This window comes from Camelina sativa, chromosome 11 (assembly GCF_000633955.1).
Source record: "Camelina sativa cultivar DH55 chromosome 11, Cs, whole genome shotgun sequence".
Taxonomy (NCBI): domain Eukaryota; kingdom Viridiplantae; phylum Streptophyta; class Magnoliopsida; order Brassicales; family Brassicaceae; genus Camelina; species Camelina sativa.
Window position 1 is genome coordinate 37,141,406 of NC_025695.1, and position 20,308 is coordinate 37,161,713.

At 35.0% G+C, this 20,308-nt stretch overlaps 5 protein-coding genes and 1 non-coding gene across 10 annotated transcripts; 2 read left to right on the forward strand and 4 right to left on the reverse strand.

Annotated features, from left to right (window-relative positions):
- Positions 1,287 to 4,261, reverse strand: LOC104725366. Of its 2 annotated transcripts, none has more exons than XM_010444031.2 (8): positions 4,130 to 4,261; positions 3,724 to 3,917; positions 3,304 to 3,621; positions 2,965 to 3,181; positions 2,461 to 2,598; positions 2,056 to 2,376; positions 1,711 to 1,970; positions 1,287 to 1,626 (listed from the first exon to the last, which is right to left on the reverse strand). In XM_010444031.2, exons 2-8 carry the CDS (start codon positions 3,837 to 3,839, stop codon positions 1,458 to 1,460), a joined length of 1,539 nt encoding a protein of 512 aa, XP_010442333.1. In that variant the 5' UTR covers positions 3,840 to 3,917; positions 4,130 to 4,261; the 3' UTR covers positions 1,287 to 1,457. The 2 variants fall into 2 exon arrangements, with proteins under 2 accessions (XP_010442333.1, XP_010442332.1); XM_010444030.2 differs by having other exon boundaries at positions 3,304 to 3,624.
- On the forward strand, positions 4,343 to 4,428 carry TRNAM-CAU. The gene is given in 2 exon segments: positions 4,343 to 4,380; positions 4,393 to 4,428. It is a non-coding gene; the product is annotated as a tRNA-Met (tRNA).
- On the reverse strand, positions 4,764 to 6,389 carry LOC104725367 (pantoate--beta-alanine ligase). 2 transcript variants are annotated; one of them, XR_757899.2, is made up of 5 exons: positions 5,768 to 6,389; positions 5,562 to 5,675; positions 5,345 to 5,476; positions 5,060 to 5,233; positions 4,764 to 4,977 (listed from the first exon to the last, which is right to left on the reverse strand). XR_757899.2 is itself a non-coding variant. In XM_010444032.2 (4 exons), the coding sequence occupies exons 1-4, from the start codon at positions 6,341 to 6,343 to the stop codon at positions 5,111 to 5,113; spliced, it is 945 nt and encodes a 314-aa protein (XP_010442334.1). In that variant the 5' UTR covers positions 6,344 to 6,389; the 3' UTR covers positions 4,764 to 5,110. The 2 variants fall into 2 exon arrangements, 1 of the variants encoding a protein (XP_010442334.1); XM_010444032.2 differs by having other exon boundaries at positions 4,764 to 5,233.
- Positions 7,380 to 9,762, reverse strand: LOC104725368 (protein SULFUR DEFICIENCY-INDUCED 1-like). The gene is made up of 4 exons (XM_010444033.2): positions 9,561 to 9,762; positions 8,328 to 8,540; positions 7,993 to 8,148; positions 7,380 to 7,889 (listed from the first exon to the last, which is right to left on the reverse strand). Exons 1-4 carry the CDS (start codon positions 9,699 to 9,701, stop codon positions 7,479 to 7,481), a joined length of 921 nt encoding a protein of 306 aa, XP_010442335.1. The 5' UTR covers positions 9,702 to 9,762; the 3' UTR covers positions 7,380 to 7,478.
- On the forward strand, positions 15,359 to 16,530 carry LOC104725370 (sm-like protein LSM5). Of its 2 annotated transcripts, none has more exons than XM_010444037.2 (4): positions 15,359 to 15,468; positions 15,551 to 15,674; positions 16,059 to 16,131; positions 16,328 to 16,530. In XM_010444037.2, exons 1-4 carry the CDS (start codon positions 15,435 to 15,437, stop codon positions 16,361 to 16,363), a joined length of 267 nt encoding a protein of 88 aa, XP_010442339.1. In that variant the 5' UTR covers positions 15,359 to 15,434; the 3' UTR covers positions 16,364 to 16,530. The 2 variants fall into 2 exon arrangements, with proteins under 2 accessions (XP_010442339.1, XP_019087981.1); XM_019232436.1 differs by lacking the exon at positions 16,328 to 16,530 and adding an exon at positions 16,259 to 16,303.
- Positions 16,402 to 19,883, reverse strand: LOC104725369 (3-ketoacyl-CoA thiolase 5, peroxisomal). Of its 2 annotated transcripts, none has more exons than XM_010444036.2 (14): positions 19,764 to 19,883; positions 18,804 to 18,868; positions 18,629 to 18,713; positions 18,413 to 18,539; positions 18,219 to 18,317; positions 18,054 to 18,127; positions 17,856 to 17,963; positions 17,695 to 17,772; positions 17,473 to 17,605; positions 17,295 to 17,391; positions 17,090 to 17,213; positions 16,901 to 17,009; positions 16,731 to 16,814; positions 16,402 to 16,661 (listed from the first exon to the last, which is right to left on the reverse strand). In XM_010444036.2, exons 2-14 carry the CDS (start codon positions 18,836 to 18,838, stop codon positions 16,570 to 16,572), a joined length of 1,245 nt encoding a protein of 414 aa, XP_010442338.1. In that variant the 5' UTR covers positions 18,839 to 18,868; positions 19,764 to 19,883; the 3' UTR covers positions 16,402 to 16,569. The 2 variants fall into 2 exon arrangements, with proteins under 2 accessions (XP_010442338.1, XP_010442336.1); XM_010444034.2 differs by lacking the exon at positions 19,764 to 19,883 and adding an exon at positions 18,998 to 19,401.

Below are 20,308 nucleotides of genomic sequence, written 5' to 3' on the forward strand. Positions count from 1 at the left end.
TTTAAAATTTTTAAACCAAAATATTAAAATTAGTCAAATTTAACTTTATAATCAATTATCCTATTAATATACAAATTAAATTATTATTAAACTATTGAAATATATATATTTTATTTATGGGTTTTGTTAGCTTCCAAGGATCCAAGTGACTGATCCAATCGCAAGATACTTCGGACTAAAACGTGGGCAGGTCGTGAAGATCATTTGTACTAAAACGTGAACGCTTATAGTTGTGAAACATAAGAGTAATGCTTCTGTACCAAACCAAATCTTGACTGTTATTTTTGTTTATCTTATATGAGAATTGAATCTTACGACAAACTTTCAATATTGTGTTGTTGTTCAATACAAAACCTCCATTTCATTAAATTATTATTAAACTATTTAAATATATATTTTATTTATTTTGATCATAAATATAAAAGTGTTAAAAGTTCAAGGACCATTTTATAAATAAAAAAGTTCAACTCTATTATAGAGGAAAAAATAGAGTTTCTCTATATATAGAGGAAAAAATAGAGATCTCTATTATAGAGGTAGAAATAGAGATGGGTTGGAGTAGATTTTACTCTAAAATAGAGTTAAAAAGCAAATATAGAAGTGGGTTGGAGATGCCTTTAAACATACTTAATTATAGAGTTCTCTCCTGATGGTTAACTGCAAAAATAAATGCACTTTAATAATATTGGTGGTCAATTCAACATTTTAAAATCTTTGAGCATGCACCACCTTATTTTCTAAAACCGGGATATTAGAGTAATTCATCTTTAATCATCCAAAACCAATTCGTGAAATTAGCACTTGTACCTTAAGATGTCAAAGCATGTACATTAATAAGTTTATAAGAACAATTCTTGCGTATGAGGTGAATCCATTTTTTTTCTTTTTCTTTTGTGTTCTCATCAACAATTGTGTTTGTTCAAGTATTTCATAGCATCTTCCAAGTCAACTCATAAGAGCTAATGACGAAAATAAGATTTGAGGACTTAACTAATTAAGAAGTGATATGGTAGGTATACAATCTACCTTAGACGATTTTTGGCCACTCGACTTAAAGTAACTACAATTTCTTGAACATACTGATATTGGTGAAAACATTCTAGGATTAGCTAGAGATTTTTTTCTACAACATTTCTAATCTTATTCTAAGTAAATGTCCATAGTTATAAACATCAAGATATCACTAATGACAAATGATGTTGTATCTCTGATTAGAGTTTAACGTGATCGAACAACATTTTCTATTGCAAAAGACATGAAAGTACTTTTTCCAGATAAAAAGAAACTAAAAATCAGAAGCACCAAGAACATTGGCAATGTTGTTGAAGCAATGGAATCAATGCAAACACTACAAGTTAAAAAATCACATTTCACCAATTTACCACTTATCAAACCAAAATAATCACCAAAAATGAGGTCGACTCAAAAAAAAAATACCATCACAGTTAAATGAGATTTCACTTCCAACGGAGAGACTGTCTAATGCCGGTGAAGATGAGTCCGACTGATCTACCGATCAAGGTGACGAGAAAGAAGGATATGATGCTACTCACTTTATCCAACACCACTCTGATAATTGGCATTCCTATGTCTGATAACTCCAGAAACAGACTGAAGTAGTACCTCCTGTAACACATCAAACACTTTCTTATGTGAAAATTCTCATAGAAACTTTGGTTTTGTGATCAAGGTAAGAGAAGAGACGTTTACCATCCCGATAGAGCTTTAAGCTCCTTGGTTCGTTTAACAGGCAATGAAAAATCGCTGATTATGGAGTATCGCAAGGGTGATGATGAGGCAGCTTTAGTTTTTCCTAGTGTGAACTTTCTCCACCAACTACGGCTTTCTGTATCATCACTACCATCACGGTTGTTGATAACCAGAGTTTTAAGAACGTAGAGGTCAAATCGATCCTCATACATCGATACAACTGCTTCCATATTCTGATGCAACCACTGGTATAGAGCTACCTATCAACAAGAAGAAATGAAACTTTTGTCCATGAGAGATGAAATGTAAAGTGGAACTAAAACAAAAGTGAAGTTGTTTTTTTACCTCGTTACGTAGTTTTTGGAGTGATCGACTAGAAAGGCTACAGATACCTAATCCTCCACTATTCAATTCATTTGAAAATTTGCTGTCTACAGAAATGAGCTCTAGATAGATGCTAGCAACCCCATCCGCCAATGTTATCATCAAGTCTTCCAAAATGGCAACTCCGTGAGTGCGAAAGAAGCTAAAGTCGTAGCAGAAAGCTTTCACGGGAGATCCAAATCTTTGGAAATACAAAAATTCTGCAAACAGATCCTCCTTGCCTGATTTTCTCAATTTGTCAAATATAGCATCCTTTTCATTTAGCATTCTGATCAGCAAAGCCTGCACATCACGGGCTAGATTCTGAAGTTCATATCTAAATCTGCTTTTCTAATAATGACTACACACAATATGATATCGACTTACATTGCCAGAATCAGTGTTTTCCACAGACAATTCTTTTTTTAGCCAAGCCGTGCACGCTGCTTGATATGCTTCCCGAACAATTTGAGTAAAACTGACCATCCACTCAGTTGAATTGATTGTGTCGGATATCTTATTTGTCTGAAAAGCAAGTACACTAGCTGATCAGCAGGTATGGAGAATCACATCAAACTAATGTCTTAAATGTTACTAAGGGCAGAGAATAAATCTTAATACTAGAGAAGAAGGAAACAATTAAATAAGTCAGTAAGGTCTTGCGACAGGGTAATTTAATTCAAATCTTCCCACCTCAAAGATTCTTTTATTGCAGGTTTGTGCATTTCAATATTGTGACATAAACTGGTATCTGCTACGTAGGATAGAACGGACCTTATGCAATTACTTAACTCAAAGTGCACATGCTGACACACTATTTTTGTTAATAAGATATGTTCCCTAACTAGATATGTGCAAGGTGAAAAACTGAAAAAGCAGGTACAAGCTGACCTCTTCTTCAAGTTTCTGAAAACATGACCAGAGCAAGTACAACTGAGGCCCCTCAGATATCGCATACAAACTCAGTGGGGGTTTCCCTTGAAGTGGTTTAGCTTTAAGATCTCTGCTTCCAAGTGTACTCTCATGCTTGATGGCGTGTAAAGAATCTAAAAGCTTTACTTTCACCACATCCCATACAGACTTCAAATCACCCTCACAATCTGTCTCACTACAGTCAATGCATAGAAGAGAAAGGAGATGCGTAAATACACAACAGTTAAGCTGTATCAATATACCTTACAGCTAAAACGCAACAGAGAGATATTATCATTCACAGATGACCACTCTTACCTACCAGAAGATTCTGAAGTTCCAACACGTGGACTCTCCTCCTCAACGGTGTTCTCTCTAGAAGAGTAACTCGAGTTTTTTTTAACAGGAATGACTCCAGCCATATAAGTAAGAAATATACTGGCGGTCAGGAGAACTTGGTCACCTATAGGAACCCAACCTGAACCAGCAACACCATCAAAATCCGCTAGTGATACCAAGCAAGTACACTTACAAAGAGACTCTCCACGAGAACAATACGATCCAAGATTCAAGGAAGTATGAACGTTATGCTTGTCAGCTTCCCATGATGTGATCTTGCAAACCCCAAAAGTCTTCCTACTTATAGAAACACAACATTCCAACATTGATACTACTATAAGCCAATTTCATATGGTCAAGAAACAACAAAAAAGAAAAGAAGAGGAATGAGATCAAAACCTTTGGGGAATCTTTACACGAGGGTTCGTGGAGAAATAGCTACTTTGACTAAAGTGAACCTTTTGCATCCGTAGCTGAACGCACAATGATGGAGACACAACAACATGTCCAACCATTTGGTAATAAAAAATGCCTTTAACAACTTACGACTAAAACATTGCCTTATCTCAGAAACAGACCCCCAATCCCAATCTCTACATCACAAAGTAGGAAAACAAAATCAAATTCCAGAACCTAATTAAAACCAAATGGCTTGGCTACTGAATTCGAGGCTTGAATCCCAGTGTCAGCTAACACAGAGACAATTCGAAGAAACACAAAACTACATTGAGATTCAAGAGTCAAAGGGCAGATTCAGGGACGAGAAAAGAACATTGAAGTAGAGTGAGAAAAGTAGCAAACAAACCTCGAATTAGAAGGAACCAATAGACAGAGAAGGACAGATTGATGAAGAGCAGAGAAGAAGCGGATTGGGGTTGTGCGTACTACATGAAAAGTTTCTCTCTCTCTCTCTCTCCCTCCCGTCGTCGTAACCCCAAAAGACAGAGACAAAACGGGAATGATAAAGTTTCAATTTTTTATAAGTATATTATTCTATTTGGGAATGTAACAAACAATTGGGGTGGTGGCGCAGTTGGCTAGCGCGTAGGTCTCATAGCTATCTGAGTAATCCTGAGGTCGAGAGTTCGAGCCTCTCTCACCCCAAATCGTTTTTTTTATTTTACCTTTCTTTGAATTGGTGAGAAGGAGCAAAAGTAATTTGATTTCTGTTTCAGGATCTCTTTGTAGATGATGACCTCAACTGATTCTCGACTGTTCTTGTGTTTTCTCTTGCTTTGTTTTAGTAGGCATTTTATATCTGGACTCTTTGTGTAACTGGTCTTTTATGTCTTTTGGGTGTTTTGAGAACACCATTTGTGAAGAAGGAGCCTTGCTTAATCAAGAATGCTAAAAGAGTTTGTCAAGTGTGTGCTTTTTGGTTTTGGACTTTGGATATGTCTATATGCGTTAAAAATAGCATATAGCTTTTGTACAAGAGCTTGTCAAAGTGATTGAATTATGTGATACCATTCCTGAGTTATTTGATGCTCATGGTCCCCTTCAGACGGGTCTCTCAATTATTAGGGTATAACAAAGCTCTGTGTACAATCAAAACTCAAACACTCGGGTTTGCGATGGAAAAAGGAGACATTCAGAATTTGCAAACATAGTTTCCTGCTTTCCACCTGTCTCTTGCACAAAAACATGGTGAAGCTGATACTTTACGTTGATTTTTCATCATTCCACATGGAGTTTTTTTTTTTCCATTCATTCCAGTTAGTTCAAAACTCATTACCTTCGAAGCTTCCAAGTTTTTGTCATAAAATTTGAATGCAGGCAGTGAGATCTAGAGAGAGATATCGATCTCAATGTTGTCTATAAGCCTGACCGTTCCAAACCAAGCAGCAACACAAACCACTACTCCACTCTTTATCTCTTCAACTCCTTCAAGAGTTTCTTGGTCAACAATCTGTATAATATACACAATCACATTCCTCACATCGAAACTGAATGGTAGGTATGTGTACAGCTTGATCCAAACAACAACTCAAATCCAATACCAACACGATAACATGCTTACCTCGACATAATCGACCCGTCCATTAGATCCAACAAGTTGTTGAATAATCATATCCTTAAGCTCTACACAACTGGTTTGCCCTTTTGCTACAGAAGCTTTAGCCATGGCCAGTGACCTACTTATAGACAAAGCCTACCACATAATGAACCAAGCAACATAAGCAAAGCAAGCCACTTTCTTGATCCTTGTTTTCAAATGCTAGAATCTTTTACTTTACCCTTTGCCGTTCTTCATCTGAAAGACGCACATTTCTAGAACTCATAGCAAGCCCATCTTTTTCTCTAGCTATATCTGATCCTACAATCTCTATCCCAAAATCAAGATCTCGAACCTACATAAACAAGAGACAAAGCCAAATCTTTGTGATGAGATTGTGCTTCAAAATCATTTCCTAAAACAAAACAGAAACGTTCCAATACTCACCATTCTCTGTATAATCCGCCATTGTTGATAATCCTTCTTACCAAACACAGCAACATCAGGCTCAACGATATTAAAAAGCTTGGTTACAATTGTAGCAACACCTCTAAAGAACACAGGCCTACTCTTCCCACACAAACCTTTCTCTAATCTCTCAACCCTAATCCAAGTCTCATGACCTAACCCACCACCTTCCTCAACACAACTCACAACCCTCCCACCACCACCACCACCACCACCGTTGTTTACCTTCTTCCTCTCACCGCCGCCGTAGTCATAGAGGTTACCCGGGTTAAAGACGACGACTTTACCACCGGAAATAGCAGCGAGTTTAACGAGATCGCCGGAGAAATCAGATGGGTATGTGGAGAGATCTTCCGTAGGTGAGAATTGGCCTGGGTTGACGTAGATTGAGACGACGGTGACGTCGGCGAGGGTTAGGGATTGGCGAACGAGAGATAAGTGACCTTCGTGGAGGTAACCCATTGTGGGTACTAAACCAATGGTCTTGCCTTGTGATCTCATGGCTCGTGACCATCTTCTCATTGCTTCTTTGTCTCTGATTACTTCTGGTTCCATTGTCGCAGAATTGAGATCGTCTTCTCAGTTCTCACAAATGTGTTCTCGTGAAGATGAAAATGAATTTAAATTATCCAACCGAAATAAAAGCAAACCAGAGTTAACCGATCATAGAGTAATCAGTAATTCAGTATTCCGGTTTAATGTTGGGTAGATTTCTTGAACCGAGTTTGTTGACAAGTCATGGAATACAATGTACATTACGATAAAGAGATGGAATAAATTTCTTAAATTAACATAAGCATAAATGTATATTTAAAAATAAATATAAATATTCGTAAACTTTTAGATCTTTCTCGATTTTCATGATTTTCCTAATTTTTGTTAGTTTCTCTCGATCGTTCAATCTTGATTTCAGTTGATCTCTTCGATCTCTGAATAATTGTTTTTTTTGGGAACATATTTTTAGTGGCTAATCTTGCTTGATACAACATCACATATGCGCAACAAATGAACAGGCCTGCAAATGAATGACATGAGTTATAATTTTGACAATTATTAAAAGCAGTCATTTCACTTTCGCTCATCCAAGCAAGATGACCAATATTAATATATATAGTATACAATCAATTTCTAGCTTCTTTGCTTTAGATGTTTTGAAAAGCTTTTTGAATTCGAGATCCGTATTTGTAACCAAAGCTTGTAGATCTTCTTTACGTTGATAGAGAGTATCTTTATAGAGAAATGAAAGTTGTAGCAAGTTGCAGTGGTCCTCATCACTGGTGGGCAACCTGAAACGGAAAGTTTTTGGTCCATACGATAAACATAAAAAGGTCATATTGTACTATAGATAGAAATGCCCTCAAATTAATAGTTATATTCTACGGCCGCTTCTGCTTGTCGGCTCACCCCAAATCGAGCAATGCAAATTGCAATGAGAACTTGTGTGGTCCTTTGTAGAGGAGATATCGAGTGAACCATAAAATTTTCATGGTTTTTATTCTCACAATCTTTTTAATCCGAATATTAAGAGATTTCACAAAAACTTAGGGATTTAAATGACTTCGTTCCCATTATTGTTGTTGTATATACATAGTTACAAAGGAGAACATAACACATTTATTTACCAACCCATCAAACCTATGAAGCAGAAAAGCTATATAATATGATACATACGAAACACAAAATGAATTAACTAGCAAACTAATTGATTTCTAAAAGACGAAATCTGTTCGAAGATTGGGAGTCTCTTAGATTTGAAACTAGTGGATGTCATCTGTTCAAGCCCAAGAACAAAGTCATCGTCTAAGATATTTCCCAAGACATCCTCCATCTCAGCATCTCGCCTACGTGGTAGTGAAGCCTCTAGTTCACTCAAAAGCTCATCGGCTCGTTGCCTTGTCCTACAATCATCTGCACCCAAAACCCTAGACTCGAGAACCTCGTCAAGAACCGATCTTCCCTCGTCAAACCTGCCTTGTTTGATAAGGCACATCGCTAGGTTGCACGATTTGTTAGCGTCTGGGTCCACCATCTTAGCTTTTCTGTATACCGCTTCTGCTGACAAGTACTTAGCTTGTTGCATATATGCCCACCCCAAGTTCCCCTGTTTATAAATTCCAATTGAATCCATCAGTTCATCGCGGAAAAGGAAACACAAGCGAAACTAGACGAAGAGTTCGAGATGGTAAAATTAAAAATTTAGTTACCAGTAATCTTGAGATTTCTTGTTGAACGGTCACTTGAAACTTTTTGCCGTGAGAGCGAGCGGTCTTGGTGGGTTTACCATTAAAAGCCTCCCCTTGATAGATCTGCCTCAGTTTCCTCTTCAATAACTCAACTTGCTCCTCCATTCTTCCACATTTCTGTTCATTGTAAGATACTAATCTTAGAATATTTGAAAGCGTCTTTGAATATTCGTCTCGCGAAAAAAAAATCAATCTATGCATCAATGCATGGTCTATACACCTCAATGACTACAAGACTATATATATACAACTTTATGTTAGAGTGCAAGTTGATAAATGTATGGTTATAGTAAGACCTTGTATAAGTCGATGAGGACGTTGTCGAGGGAATCTTGGGAGTTTTTGGAACAACGAGGACGGAAAGATTTGATGGCTTCGATGGCTTCTTCAGAACGGTCAAGTTGTTTCATTACTACAGCCATGTCCTTGAGAGCACTGTCTACTCTGTCTCCTGTGTTAATGGCTTTCCAAAACCACACTATGGCCATCTCCGGGTTCTTCTCTATCAACTGTAACCAACATTATTAAGCCATACTGTTAATTATTTGAAACCTTGCTTAAGGCCATACTCATCTGAAAATATATTAAATTACTAATGTATTTGAGCAATTATGAGGTAATGTGATTGGCCAATATAAAATGTAAAGAAGAATATTATTTGAGAAGTGACAACTTATTTGCACCATTCTGAGGAAAAGTAAACGCAAATATTGATGCGAGAATCTGGTTCGTTCGGTCGGTGTAACTAGTGACTCTCATACGCACACCGCACCATCTTGGCTATAAATTTGAACTTTTTGTGTTGGTGCCTAATCAGCTAAAAATAGGTTTATTTTTTTTCTGTCGATTTAATCAAATTTCACTTTTTAACCAAAAAAAAAGGAAAAGAGAAAAAGACAATTACAGTACGACAATTGTCTTTTTATACCTAACTTCCTCGCTAATTTTTTTTCCTTTTTGCAAGAACTCTTAACAATAATCTCGTTTTTTTTTGTCAACATTTCAAGCAAAATATACAATGACATTTCAATCCAAAATTCATACAAATTAACATAGCTACTTTTGGTATCCATAAGACTTTGGTAATAATATTTTTTTTTCTCAAAGATAACAGAAAAACAAAGGGGATTTACAAAAATATGGTGGTAATAGAATTTTTACATTTATCACGCGTGTTTTATATGAAAAGCGTGTTACTATTATCTAAAACAGCGCATCATATTTACAAAAAAGACACGCAAAAATTATGCTTTTTAGTTACCAAATAAAATTATACTCTTTTCAACACGAGATTAATTAACAAGTACTAACAAGTAACAAATAACCGCTTAACATAATCATTTATTGCAATTACTCTAAAAATAAGTGAAAGTTAAGGAAACTAGCATATACGAATGAGTGATATAACACACACACACACAAAAAAAAAAAGAGTAAGAATGAGTAATTGATTAATCTTTTGAGATTCGATTCATGAACCCAAAAAAAAACACAAAAAAACCTCAAAGAAGAAGAAGAAGAATCTAGACCTGAGCATGTTTGGCTTTGACATAGGGAGTATCGCCACTAGGAACTTTATGAATCACATGAAACATTTCATCATCTTTCATCGTATTACTCTTTATTGAGTTGTTATTATTGCTCTTCGTCTTCTTCAAGCTTCTCTCCATCTTTTGCTTCTCTCTCACTTTTCTCTTTCTGAACAATTAAGTTTACAGATTTCTGTTGAGAGGCTGTGAGAGACAACAACTTGTGAACTAAATCATATATATGCGTACGTTTGTAACTGTAAGAAATGAATTGGGTCGATATCTCGTCTCTGTTCAATGGAACTGCCACGTCACCTGAAGACTTCTTACCACGTAGGTGAACGAGCAAAACGTGTTCTTTTACTATTGTCACTGTCTCTTTCTACAGTTTTGGTGTCTTCCTTAATACCCAAAAAAAATATGTTCATATATACATTTTTGGGTGTTTTTTATATTAAGTTTTAAACCACCAAAAGATATTTTTTTTCTCTCTCTTTGCATATATTACAAATCTGTAAACTGGTCAATTCTAACTTTGATTGGAATTATAAATTCTAACACGAAATTGTATAAGAGAATGCACGAAATCGTTTTGTTTAAAATTGATCCGTTTTTTCGAATCTGCCGGAGGATTTCTCTTTGCTCAGAATATTTTTCTCTTACTTCATCCTGACCAGGATCCCACGAGAGTCCAACGTAAAGGTATACTGTTTTGCCCGTTTTTCAAGATCTTTAATTTCTGAAACTTCTTTTGTAAACTCTTACCCTTCTGTTTGGGCAACTAATTTTTGAATTCTTTTTTAATAAATTAAAAATTTGGTTGGAAAAAAAAATATTTGGAACAAAAGTACATCGTTGTTCTTTGACGACGTCTGACACTGTTCATGTATAAATTTGTTACTTCATTTACATTCTAAATTGTCAACATTGAGACGCTGTTGCAGCTGACCTTTATACTTGCGTTTCCTTTCAACAACTTGAATATTTTACAACAAAAAATGGTTGTTTCCAATTTTATCGAGGGAATTTGTCATGCATGTTAATATATAAACGGAACAATTTTAGCGACAAATCCCTAAATATATTGTAACGGATTGTGTGTGAAACAAAATTTATGTATCTCATTTGAGCATATGGCCCAAAACAAGCATCATCTCTCTTTCTACCTAGATATACATATTTATTCATTTAAAATTAAGATTGGAATAATTAAGATTGGAATAAATAATATACTCGAATATGTTATTCCATGAAATAATATATAATATAAATGGAATCTAAGCTATGTAATACTAATTTTAATTCTAGGTAAATCTATTTGTTGTAAAAAAAACTAGGTTTTCAAAATTAATATAAATGACAACTTTAATATTGGGTTTGTTAACATACATTAATCTAGGACAAAAATTCTAAATTTTAATGGACATATTCCATATAATTTTGTTGATATTAGAAATTTTAAAATGTCAGTTTTTTTTTTTCAAATAATAAAGGAGACATATAACTTCTATACTCTCTTCCTACTAGACATGGATAGAACGCATCCAAGAGGCGGGCAGGAGTCCAGGGCAGACCCGCCGCGGGACACATGGTGCCACAACAATTTATTTTATGTCACAATGTCTTCGTCAAACCTTCTCACCGACGGATTTCGTCGAATATGTATACATAAAAATTTGTTATCATGTTTCATGTATGTTGTTTCAATGTTCTCCGTTTGTAGCTCAGATCTTCTTCTTTTTTTTGCTGATTTTGACCTTCAATAATTTAAATGTCAGTTTAAAATTGTAGTCTTATATATATGATCGTGTTATTTCACTATTTTTTGAAGTATGTACTTTACTTTTTTACTTATCTGAAATCACTCGCCTTTCCCTAAAAAGAAAAGAAATTTATCACAGATTCAAGGAAAAAGTAATTAAAAACCGTTATGGACCAACAACTATAAACCACTTATATATATAAATAGAGTTGGCTCGTTTCGTTTTATTGTCTGCTTTAAAAAAAAGAGTAAACAAAACCGTTGACGAATTTGTCCATCACAATCACAATACTTAAGTAGAGTAAATTTGGATACTATTACTTTGTAGAGTAAAAATGTAAAATTGTGTACTCTATTATTCAGCTTAAATTCTCTCTTTTGTTTTTGCTGACTGGTAAAAAAAATTGATATGAGAATAGTTTTAATTTTCTGTTCATTATTTTACTCTGATGACAATGAATTTGGTTGTGCAGGAAAACAATTTAACAATGCGCTGCAGTTCGTGCGGAAAAAATATATTTGCGAGACAAGTGTCGTTAGAAAAATTAAATAGTACATAATAATTGATAATTGGTGAAAGATTTACTTACTTTACACAACTAAATTATTGAATGATAGAAAAAGATAACAAATAGTCCATATTACAAATTATAGATTGATATATTAAAATTTTATATTGTTGTAAATTATTATTTGTTTTGGGTTTAAGAAAAACATTTTCATGCATTTATGAACTTTAAATACCAAATTTATTAAAAGTAAATGTTTAATTATTTGATGTATATATTTTAAATCAAGTAAAATAAAAAATTATATGTTTATGTAAAGAATTGTATTATAGATATGTGTATATCTTCCCATATATTAAAGATTTTTTTTTTTTTTAAAAAGAGAGAAAACCGTACTTTAAACACTTATATCCTCTTCTATTTTGATGTAAGTAGACCGTACCATTTTCTGAAGAGAAAAACAACCAAAATCTACGTATTTTTATTATGTATATATTATACATTGTGTTTGTGCGTTTTTCAACAAATACGTGATATTTGTGCGTTTTTCAACAAATACGTGATATTTGTGTGATTGGTATATTTTGTTTGATCTGTCCCATTACAGTCAAATTCCGCCCTGTTTAACTGCTGCCATTCACCGCCTAAGTATCCAGTTACACCGAGAAGTAATAGATTCGATCCAGGTTAAAGTAGTGGAAGGCATTTCGATCTCATTACCACACAAAAAAAAAGTACCCAAAAACTTCATTATCTGATTTCAATTATCCAATCATCATTGGAATCATTTAAAAGGATTATGTGGATAAAAATATCTAAGTGGTTGCGACATCATCAATAATAATATTAAAACAAGTAACGAATCATCGTCACTCTCACTCGTTATGTGGCGAATACAATAATGAGCCAAAACGTAATGAATCTGGACAGCATACTTAAGCATCATTCACTAGGTTACAAGACTTGCCGTTTAACTCATACACATGGGGACCATCGGCAATAAGGCAGGCAACACTGATAACTTTTGCGGACTCGTGGCTTAGTTATAAGTCAATATTGAATATTTTTTATAAATCCGAAACTAGCGGAGAGATTATATGAATCAAGACGGTTTAATAGCTATATTCAAGGTTGATTTGGTTTGCTTTAGTCTATTCAAGTTTTCCTGCATAACTTAGTCTTATAGTATGGATGCTTACATATTATAGTACTAAATTATTAATAACTTGTTCAATTACTTTTCTTTATTTAAGGTTTTTTTTTGGTTAATACTTTGAATTATTTTAGCTAGTGGAATACATTCGAATTAACTGAACAAGTCATCTTAACTTATCTTCCTTAATTTTATTCTCTTTTTGTCGTCCATTGTCCTTCATTTGCTTTTGGGTTGAATTCATGAACACAAGCAACATTATATGATGAACCATATCAACTGAAACAGCGTGTGTGTGTGTCTGTGGCGCACTAAAACATATGTGTAAGTCATGCATGATTTGTTTGCCCTATCTCTCAGAGCTGCCCTCACTGGATCTTCTTGCTTCTTCTGTGCCTTGACGATTAATATATAACCAGAACTGTGTGTTGCCGACAAACTAGTGCAGCCCCGTCTCAAATTTTTTTTTGTCCTAGGTATATAATTTTTTAGGACCCCTTTTCTAACATAATTTTTTTTTCTTTTTTTTTCTGGTCCCCATTTGCTTAATATATTTAAATTTTTTTTTTTTGTTCCATGGCCATTGCCCCTCTCGCCCTAGGTATGAGCCGCGGGGCTGAACCAGTGAAATCACAAAAGAGAGACTTGATCAATGTATTAGTAAGGCCGACTCTGAAGTCTGATCCTCAGTTAAAATTTGATTGGGAACTCATCATTTATTTCGAGTAATTACTTTGAATATTTTTATACTCTTCTTTTTTGTTTAAATATTTATAATGTATACAAAAACTTATTTTTAAAAAGTACAAGTTTAACATTCTAAGCTTAAATATAATATATTTTAAAAAGTCTTATAGATGCTAAAGAGTGAGTATATACTTCTCTTTTCTATTCTTTTTTTTTTTGTCACGATTCACTTTTAAAGTTCAGTTCTTTCTTTCCTACCAACTTTAAAAATCCATCTTATATTTTCATAGTTGCACTTAAATAATGTGTTACATATTGTTCCCATCTACTTATTGATACTTATATTTTGTTCTCCATTAATTATTTAATCAGAAAGACAATTTCATCCTTTTGTTGCTAAGTCTTAAACCAAAGTAGACACTGTGCTTCGAATTTTGAAATTCACACTTTTTATATTCCCATACATATATATTTTTCTTATATTTTATTTATATGGATATTTTTTTTTTTTTTCTATGGTAATGTTTTTTGCGGATCTACCAGACATTACGTGAGTCGTGGCAACAATGCTGGCCAGAGAACATAGATATTAGATCTTGGTGAACCAAATTGGGAGCAATTCGACCACTAGGGGGAAAATAAAACATTATTCTCCAAATCTTGGAGCTGATACATTGGAACACCATGTTTTCAGATAGATGCGTATAAGAAATGCCTATTTCAGTAGACAAAAGTAATTAATGAATGGCAAACATGAAACATGTAAGTGAAGTCCTTAAACAATAGCAAGGGCAAGATGGTTTAGGAGAGTTTCTTTTTTTCTTCTCGACTACTATAAGTGGACTTGTTAACATGTGTGCCAAGATTATATTAATAGTCTAGTATCGTATCTCAATGCAAGAAATCAATAATCTTCTTAGATTCAAAATTTGAGACTTGATAGCCCACATGGACGTGGTCTAGTGATAGTGCAGAAAGTGCATGGAGAGGTTGTAATTAATTAGCTATCAGCTATCCGAGGAACATTTTGACAACAATTATATTGGAAGTCTGGATCTAAGCTTCGGTAATGATAGTTTATATGGTATTCTGGTAACAGACGATCCAAATACTTCTATATATTAAGGCCATGAATGGTAGTGGGTTTTAAAATAGTTTTTAGATTATGTTTTTTGGTTTTTAGTTTTTGCAAAAAAAAAAAAATGAGAAATGTGGTGAGTGTTTTCTTAAAATTTATAATTAGGTGGATTTTGGTTTCTATTAAGGATTTTAAAGAAAACCAAAAACTAGTTTTCCTATTTCTTAGGTAATCTATTTAGGTTAAAATCTTGATTAGTGAAAAAATAGATTTTCAAAAACAAAATACAAAAACTATGGTAGAATCTACTACCATTCAAAGTCTAATTGAAAAGCATTCCAAACTCGGATTCAGGCAATCCAGCAAGGAGAAGTCCACTATCTAGCACTTCAGTGCGTTTTGACTGGAGTAGCCGAGAGGGTTTATAAAAAAAAAAAATTGAGACTTGATTGATTGGATACATTTATATTAGGGAGTTAAAAGGTTTAGATATAACATTCTATAATAAAAAGTCAAATTTAAAAGAATGATAAAGTTTGAGGGGTTTCTTGGAAATTACTTTAAAGTAAAAACACTGTACGATTTGTTAGCTGAACATACCCTAAAAATCGAAAAGCCTTTTGAAGCAGAGAAGAAAAAAATAATCAAAAAAAACCCTTTCACTTGTCGCACTGTTCCCTTCCTCATGGCGAACAATCCTTCGCAGCTTCTTCCATCAGGTATGGATTTCAATAGTCTGGATCTGCGATTTTGGTACCACCAATTTTGTTGAGCGATTTGGGTTTGTGTGTGTTTGTGCAGAGCTAATCGATAGGTGCATAGGATCGAAGATATGGGTTATAATGAAAGGAGATAAGGAGCTCGTTGGTACTCTCAAAGGATTTGATGTTTATGTCAACATGGTCCTTGAAGATGTCACCGAGTAGTAAGTCTCTTCTTTTTTAGGGTTTTTCTTCTTCATCTTCGGAATTCGATTTTTTTTGCTATATGCTTTAGGAGGTGAAACATAGAGATGTTGACCTATAGGTTTGATAATGCAGAACCCAGAACCCACCTAGGCTTTGGATTTTGTTAATTGCTTTGCTGATGAATGACCTTCATTGTGTTTATATATAGAGACCATTTAGACTGATTCATGTGTCGTTTTGGTGATACGAGTTTTTTTTCTTCTTTTCTTGTATGTAGATTAGTGATTTAATGATTTTAAACTCCTGTTGCTTTGGAGATGGGATCTCAAGTTTTTGCTGTATCAGATTCTCTATTGAGATGTAACGAGAGTGTGTTACTAATTTAAGCATCTGTTGTGCAGTGAGATTACAGCTGAAGGAAGACGGGTTACAAAGCTTGATCAGATCCTGCTCAATGGAAATAACATAGCTATTGTAAGTCAAATACACCCATTTATCTATATCTTCCGAAACTGAAATTGGTTACTTATTCTAACAGTAGCCAAACCAGCCATACGCTGTATAAACTCACTCCCTTGTGATTTCTTTCATCTATCTTTAGATAAACCGTTGACCATTTTAATTGTCGAAATGCTAAGAACCTGGTTTTTAAAATTTGTTTGTGATGTAGCTGGTGCCAGGGGGCTCTCCTGACGATGGAGAATGAGATTTGCTGCTTTGTGTGTTCAGAATTGTGTGAGGAAGGATGTAACTTTTGGTTTTAGATTAACACTTTGTTCACAGAAGAGTAGTAGTTGATTTCTAAACTCTGAATGACAAAGTTTTCATTGTTCAACATTGTTGTGAAAGAGAGCTAAAGCATCATATTTGTTAGACACGTTGCTTCTACTTATTCAAGCTCTTTACATTGCTCTAATGACCTTCCCCATTAGCCACTCTAGCGTTGGACAAGTTATCAACAGAGTCTCCCCTCTCAAAAACAGCTGCAGCTCCCATACCAGTCCCTGTTACATATACATTTTATGCATAAGATCACTATAATTATGGAGCCTATGCAAACTCTGAATATATACCTATGCACATTGAGATTACTCCAAAGCGGCAATCCTTCCCTCTCCGCTTCATCTCGTGCAACAATGTTGCAACACATCGAGCTCCTGTACATAGAGAGACAAACTCTATTAGCCTATACACATCTTGCATATTATTATCTTTTTCACGCAAAGCTTGCATAAGTAGTAACCTGTAGCACCCAGAGGATGGCCAATAGCAATGGCTCCTCCATTAACATTGACCTTTTCCATATCTAGATCTAGCTTCTTACAACTGTACACATATTGAGATGCAAATGCCTGTTTTTAACAGTGGAGAGATTCATAAGTAAGGATAATTCCGAAACAGACAACAACTACTGTGAAACACATTTCACTACCTCATTGATCTCAAATAGATCAATATCGCTGACGTTGAGCCCTGCGAGGTTAGTTGCAGCAGGGATGGCGACAGCTGGACCGATGCCCATTACAGATGGATCCACACCAGTTACAGCAAAACTCCTGCATTGTCCAGGAATCAGATTTGCTCGGTTTCTTAAACCATCAAAATTTACATAAAAGTCTCTCCATATTCATTTATACCTTAATACTCCAAGAATGGGAAGTCCCTTCTTCATTGCAAGACTTCTCTTCATTAGCAGTACAGCTCCAGCACCATCACTAATCTGACTAGCATTGCCTACACAATTCACATACATAAACAAATGCTCCAAACCATGATCTCACTTTTGTCAATGAAATGTGGAAACATATTTCTCACCAGCTGTGGTGGAACCATCCTTTTTAAAGACAGTCTTCAGCTTTGCCAAATCTGCCATGTTTGAGTTTGGACGCACACCATCATCAACAGATACAACGATTGCCTTCTCTGCTTTAGTCTCAGGGTCCACAATCTGTTAAGGAACAATATCGTTCATTGAGAAATCAATCTCTAACAAAAGGGTTTTAAAAGACGTTGATCAGGAGCTTTCTTGTTTCTTACCTTGGTAGCAACAGGAATGATTTCATCCTTGAGTTTACCAGATGCGATCGCAGCTGGAGCACGCTTGTGAGACTCAACCTGTTGATTACTGATCAATCATTACTTATATGAATTTAGAAAGAAACCAAAAAAAAAAAAGTGAAGAGAGTAGGTAAACTAACCGCAGCCATATCTTGCTCTTGTCTTGTGATACCATATCTTTCTGCAACGTTTTCAGAAGTAACTCCCATTGGTAGCAAACAATCACGGGCTTTTGGGAATTCTAGTGCCTGTTCCCATTTAGGAGTTTACAAAAGTCATTACAAAACAACTGTTCTTGTTGAGTAGACTTAATAAATAGAATCATTGAGACAACGTACTCTTGGATTAGAGGTTTGAAAGCCGCCACCAGGCATACTATCAGTTGACATTGACTCCACTCCAGCACCAATACCTGTTGCAGTTCACAACAGAGATAATCAATCTCGAGGCCTAGACAAGTAGTCAGCTAGAGACTAAAAAAAAATGATAAAGCTGCTTATTACCGATGTCGTAATATCCGGCTCTAATAGAAGCAGCAACATCAGCAACTGCTTGTAGTCCAGATGAGCATTGTCGGTTAACAGTTCTGATTGGCACGGTGTCTACCTCGTCGTAAAAGAAGAGTAAAGCAACTCATCAACAAATTTGTTTGTCTATGATCTTCCAATGTAAGAATGTAATTTTGATTTTGAAGTACCAGGGAAACCAGCAAAATAAGCTGCAACTCTACATTCCATTGCTCTCTGAGAACCGGGAGCTAAAACCGTACCAACAACGATATCACCAACTTCACTTGGATCCAAAGATGTTCTTTCCACTACAGCCTAATTTGAACCAAAACATATGGAGCATGAGAAATCACAGATACTAGTTACTAAATCCATGTCTGAGCAAGGTTTTTTAATTGATGTACCTTGAGAACAGAAGCTAGAAGATCATCTGGAAGAGTGTCTTTAAAACCTCCACGTTTCGCTTTGCAAATGGCGGTACGATATGCCCTGAAGAAGAAGTAGTCTCAGAAGAATCAAGAAAACAAAGAAACCTTAAAATGTAAGTGAATGTGAAGCAACTGAGTTTGGAGGACTTACGCTACAATCACAATGTCGTCTCCAAAAGCAGCCATTGGAGAAACCTCAGAAGCACAATTCACAGGCTAAACATAAAGAAAGATTCAAGTCAGAAGAACACACAAAACAAACTTGTGATCATCTTTTCCACAAACAATTTCAATGTCTAATAAAAACTCTATGACTCAAACGATCAAAGACAAACTAAAACTTACAGACAGAACAGAGGATTCATGATTAAGAGAAGAAGAAGAAGAAGAAGGAATTGGATTGAGATGACGAAGAAAAATCTTCTGTCTTTCAGCAGCTTTATCCATGATTCTCTCTGTTTTTTGTGTTGCAAAGCTGAACTTCAAAATTTGTGATTGAAAGACAAAAACTTTCTGTGTAAAACTCAATTGGGTTTGATTGATTTTTCAGGAAAGGGATAGAGTATAAGAAGAAGAAGAAGAAGCTTCAGTGTTCTCATTTTTCTCGTGGGTATCGTTCTCACTAATCTGGTCGTGATTAGGATCCTTGCCCACCTTGTCTTTGTTGTCGTATCGTAAACAAAGTTAAACGGCGTTACGAAAATATATCGCATGTTTTTCATATTTTACGCCACCACAGAAACTCACACCGCTAAGACTGTCAACGGATTATTAATGGGCAACATAAACCAAACCAAACCAAACCAAACCCGGGCCACGTGAGAAGAGTTTTAACTTTTAACAAGTAGACATCATCTTTTTCGGGTTAGGATAAGAATGTTTAGACTTCTAGAGAGAGAGAGAGAGAGAGTATTTAAAGACTATTATCTAACTTCGTACGATATATATCGTGTTGGATAGCTATTATTGAAATTGAATAATTACGGATAATTATAAGTAATTTTGGATAATCTTTTTAAGACTTTATTCTCCTAAACGTTCAATTGGAATATCTATATAATTTACTAAGACCCGTAAAATATTATAGATGAAGAGGGGTCAAGAAATTTACCGGACGATAGATGAGCTTGGTGAGAGTACCAATAGGATATGAAAATCTGAATGTAGACAATATGCAAATGTTGAGATGACTGATTGTTCACAATTATATATAAAAATTAGAGTGTTGAAGGTTGGATGGGAGAGAAAGAAGTGACGTTGCATTTGGCATTTAACTCTTATGACATACTCTTTCGCTCCTCCACCACTCTTCTTACCAACCTCCATTCTTATGTTTTCATCGCTCTATGCTACCTAACCTTCCCTTCTTGTTAGATTTCTTGCATGCAAAACTAATTAATTCTATTTTATTTGTTGCTTATCTAGTTATCTATCCATTACAAAGAAAAGTTTCATCAATGGTAGAGAGCTTTTTTTACACGAATAGTGTCAAGGTCTCGTCACACTTAGACCCTGATACAATTTCATTGTTATGCATAGATTTTATATATCTCTATATATGGAAATGGAATAGAGAGCTGATTCAAGAAGTTGAGGACTTCGGTCCGAAATAATAGAAGTGGGTAGGCCATGATTGATATATTTTTCGGAAAACAA

Bases quoted from the DNA above. Each gene is read 5' to 3' on its own strand.
- LOC104725366 (XM_010444030.2), bottom strand. From the start codon at position 3,839: ATGGTTGGACATGTTGTTGTGTCTCCATCATTGTGCGTTCAGCTACGG. The intron at 3,625-3,723 runs GTTTTGATCTCA...TGTTTCTATAAG, and splicing joins CGTGTAAAGATTCCCCAAAG to TAGGAAGACTTTTGGGGTTT. The intron at 2,377-2,460 runs GTAAGTCGATAT...CGTGATGTGCAG, and splicing joins AAAACACTGATTCTGGCAAT to GCTTTGCTGATCAGAATGCT.
- LOC104725367 (XM_010444032.2), bottom strand. From the start codon at position 6,343: ATGGAACCAGAAGTAATCAGAGACAAAGAAGCAATGAGAAGATGGTCA. The intron at 5,477-5,561 runs GTAAAGTAAAAG...ATTATGTGGTAG, and splicing joins CAGATGAAGAACGGCAAAGG to GCTTTGTCTATAAGTAGGTC. The intron at 5,234-5,344 runs GTAAGCATGTTA...TATATTATACAG, and splicing joins GACGGGTCGATTATGTCGAG to ATTGTTGACCAAGAAACTCT.
- LOC104725368 (XM_010444033.2), bottom strand. From the start codon at position 9,701: ATGGAGAGAAGCTTGAAGAAGACGAAGAGCAATAATAACAACTCAATA. The intron at 8,149-8,327 runs GTCTTACTATAA...TACAATGAACAG, and splicing joins TCCTCATCGACTTATACAAG to AAATGTGGAAGAATGGAGGA. The intron at 7,890-7,992 runs GTAACTAAATTT...ATTTATAAACAG, and splicing joins AAGAAATCTCAAGATTACTG to GGGAACTTGGGGTGGGCATA.
- LOC104725370 (XM_010444037.2), top strand. From the start codon at position 15,435: ATGGCGAACAATCCTTCGCAGCTTCTTCCATCAG. The intron at 15,469-15,550 runs GTATGGATTTCA...GTGTTTGTGCAG, and splicing joins TTCGCAGCTTCTTCCATCAG to AGCTAATCGATAGGTGCATA. The intron at 15,675-16,058 runs GTAAGTCTCTTC...TCTGTTGTGCAG, and splicing joins CTTGAAGATGTCACCGAGTA to TGAGATTACAGCTGAAGGAA.
- LOC104725369 (XM_010444034.2), bottom strand. From the start codon at position 19,099: ATGGATAAAGCTGCTGAAAGACAGAAGATTTTTCTTCGTCATCTCAAT. The intron at 18,318-18,412 runs GTACTTCAAAAT...ACGACGAGGTAG, and splicing joins TTATTTTGCTGGTTTCCCTG to ACACCGTGCCAATCAGAACT. The intron at 17,392-17,472 runs GTGAGAAATATG...TGAATTGTGTAG, and splicing joins GGATGGTTCCACCACAGCTG to GCAATGCTAGTCAGATTAGT.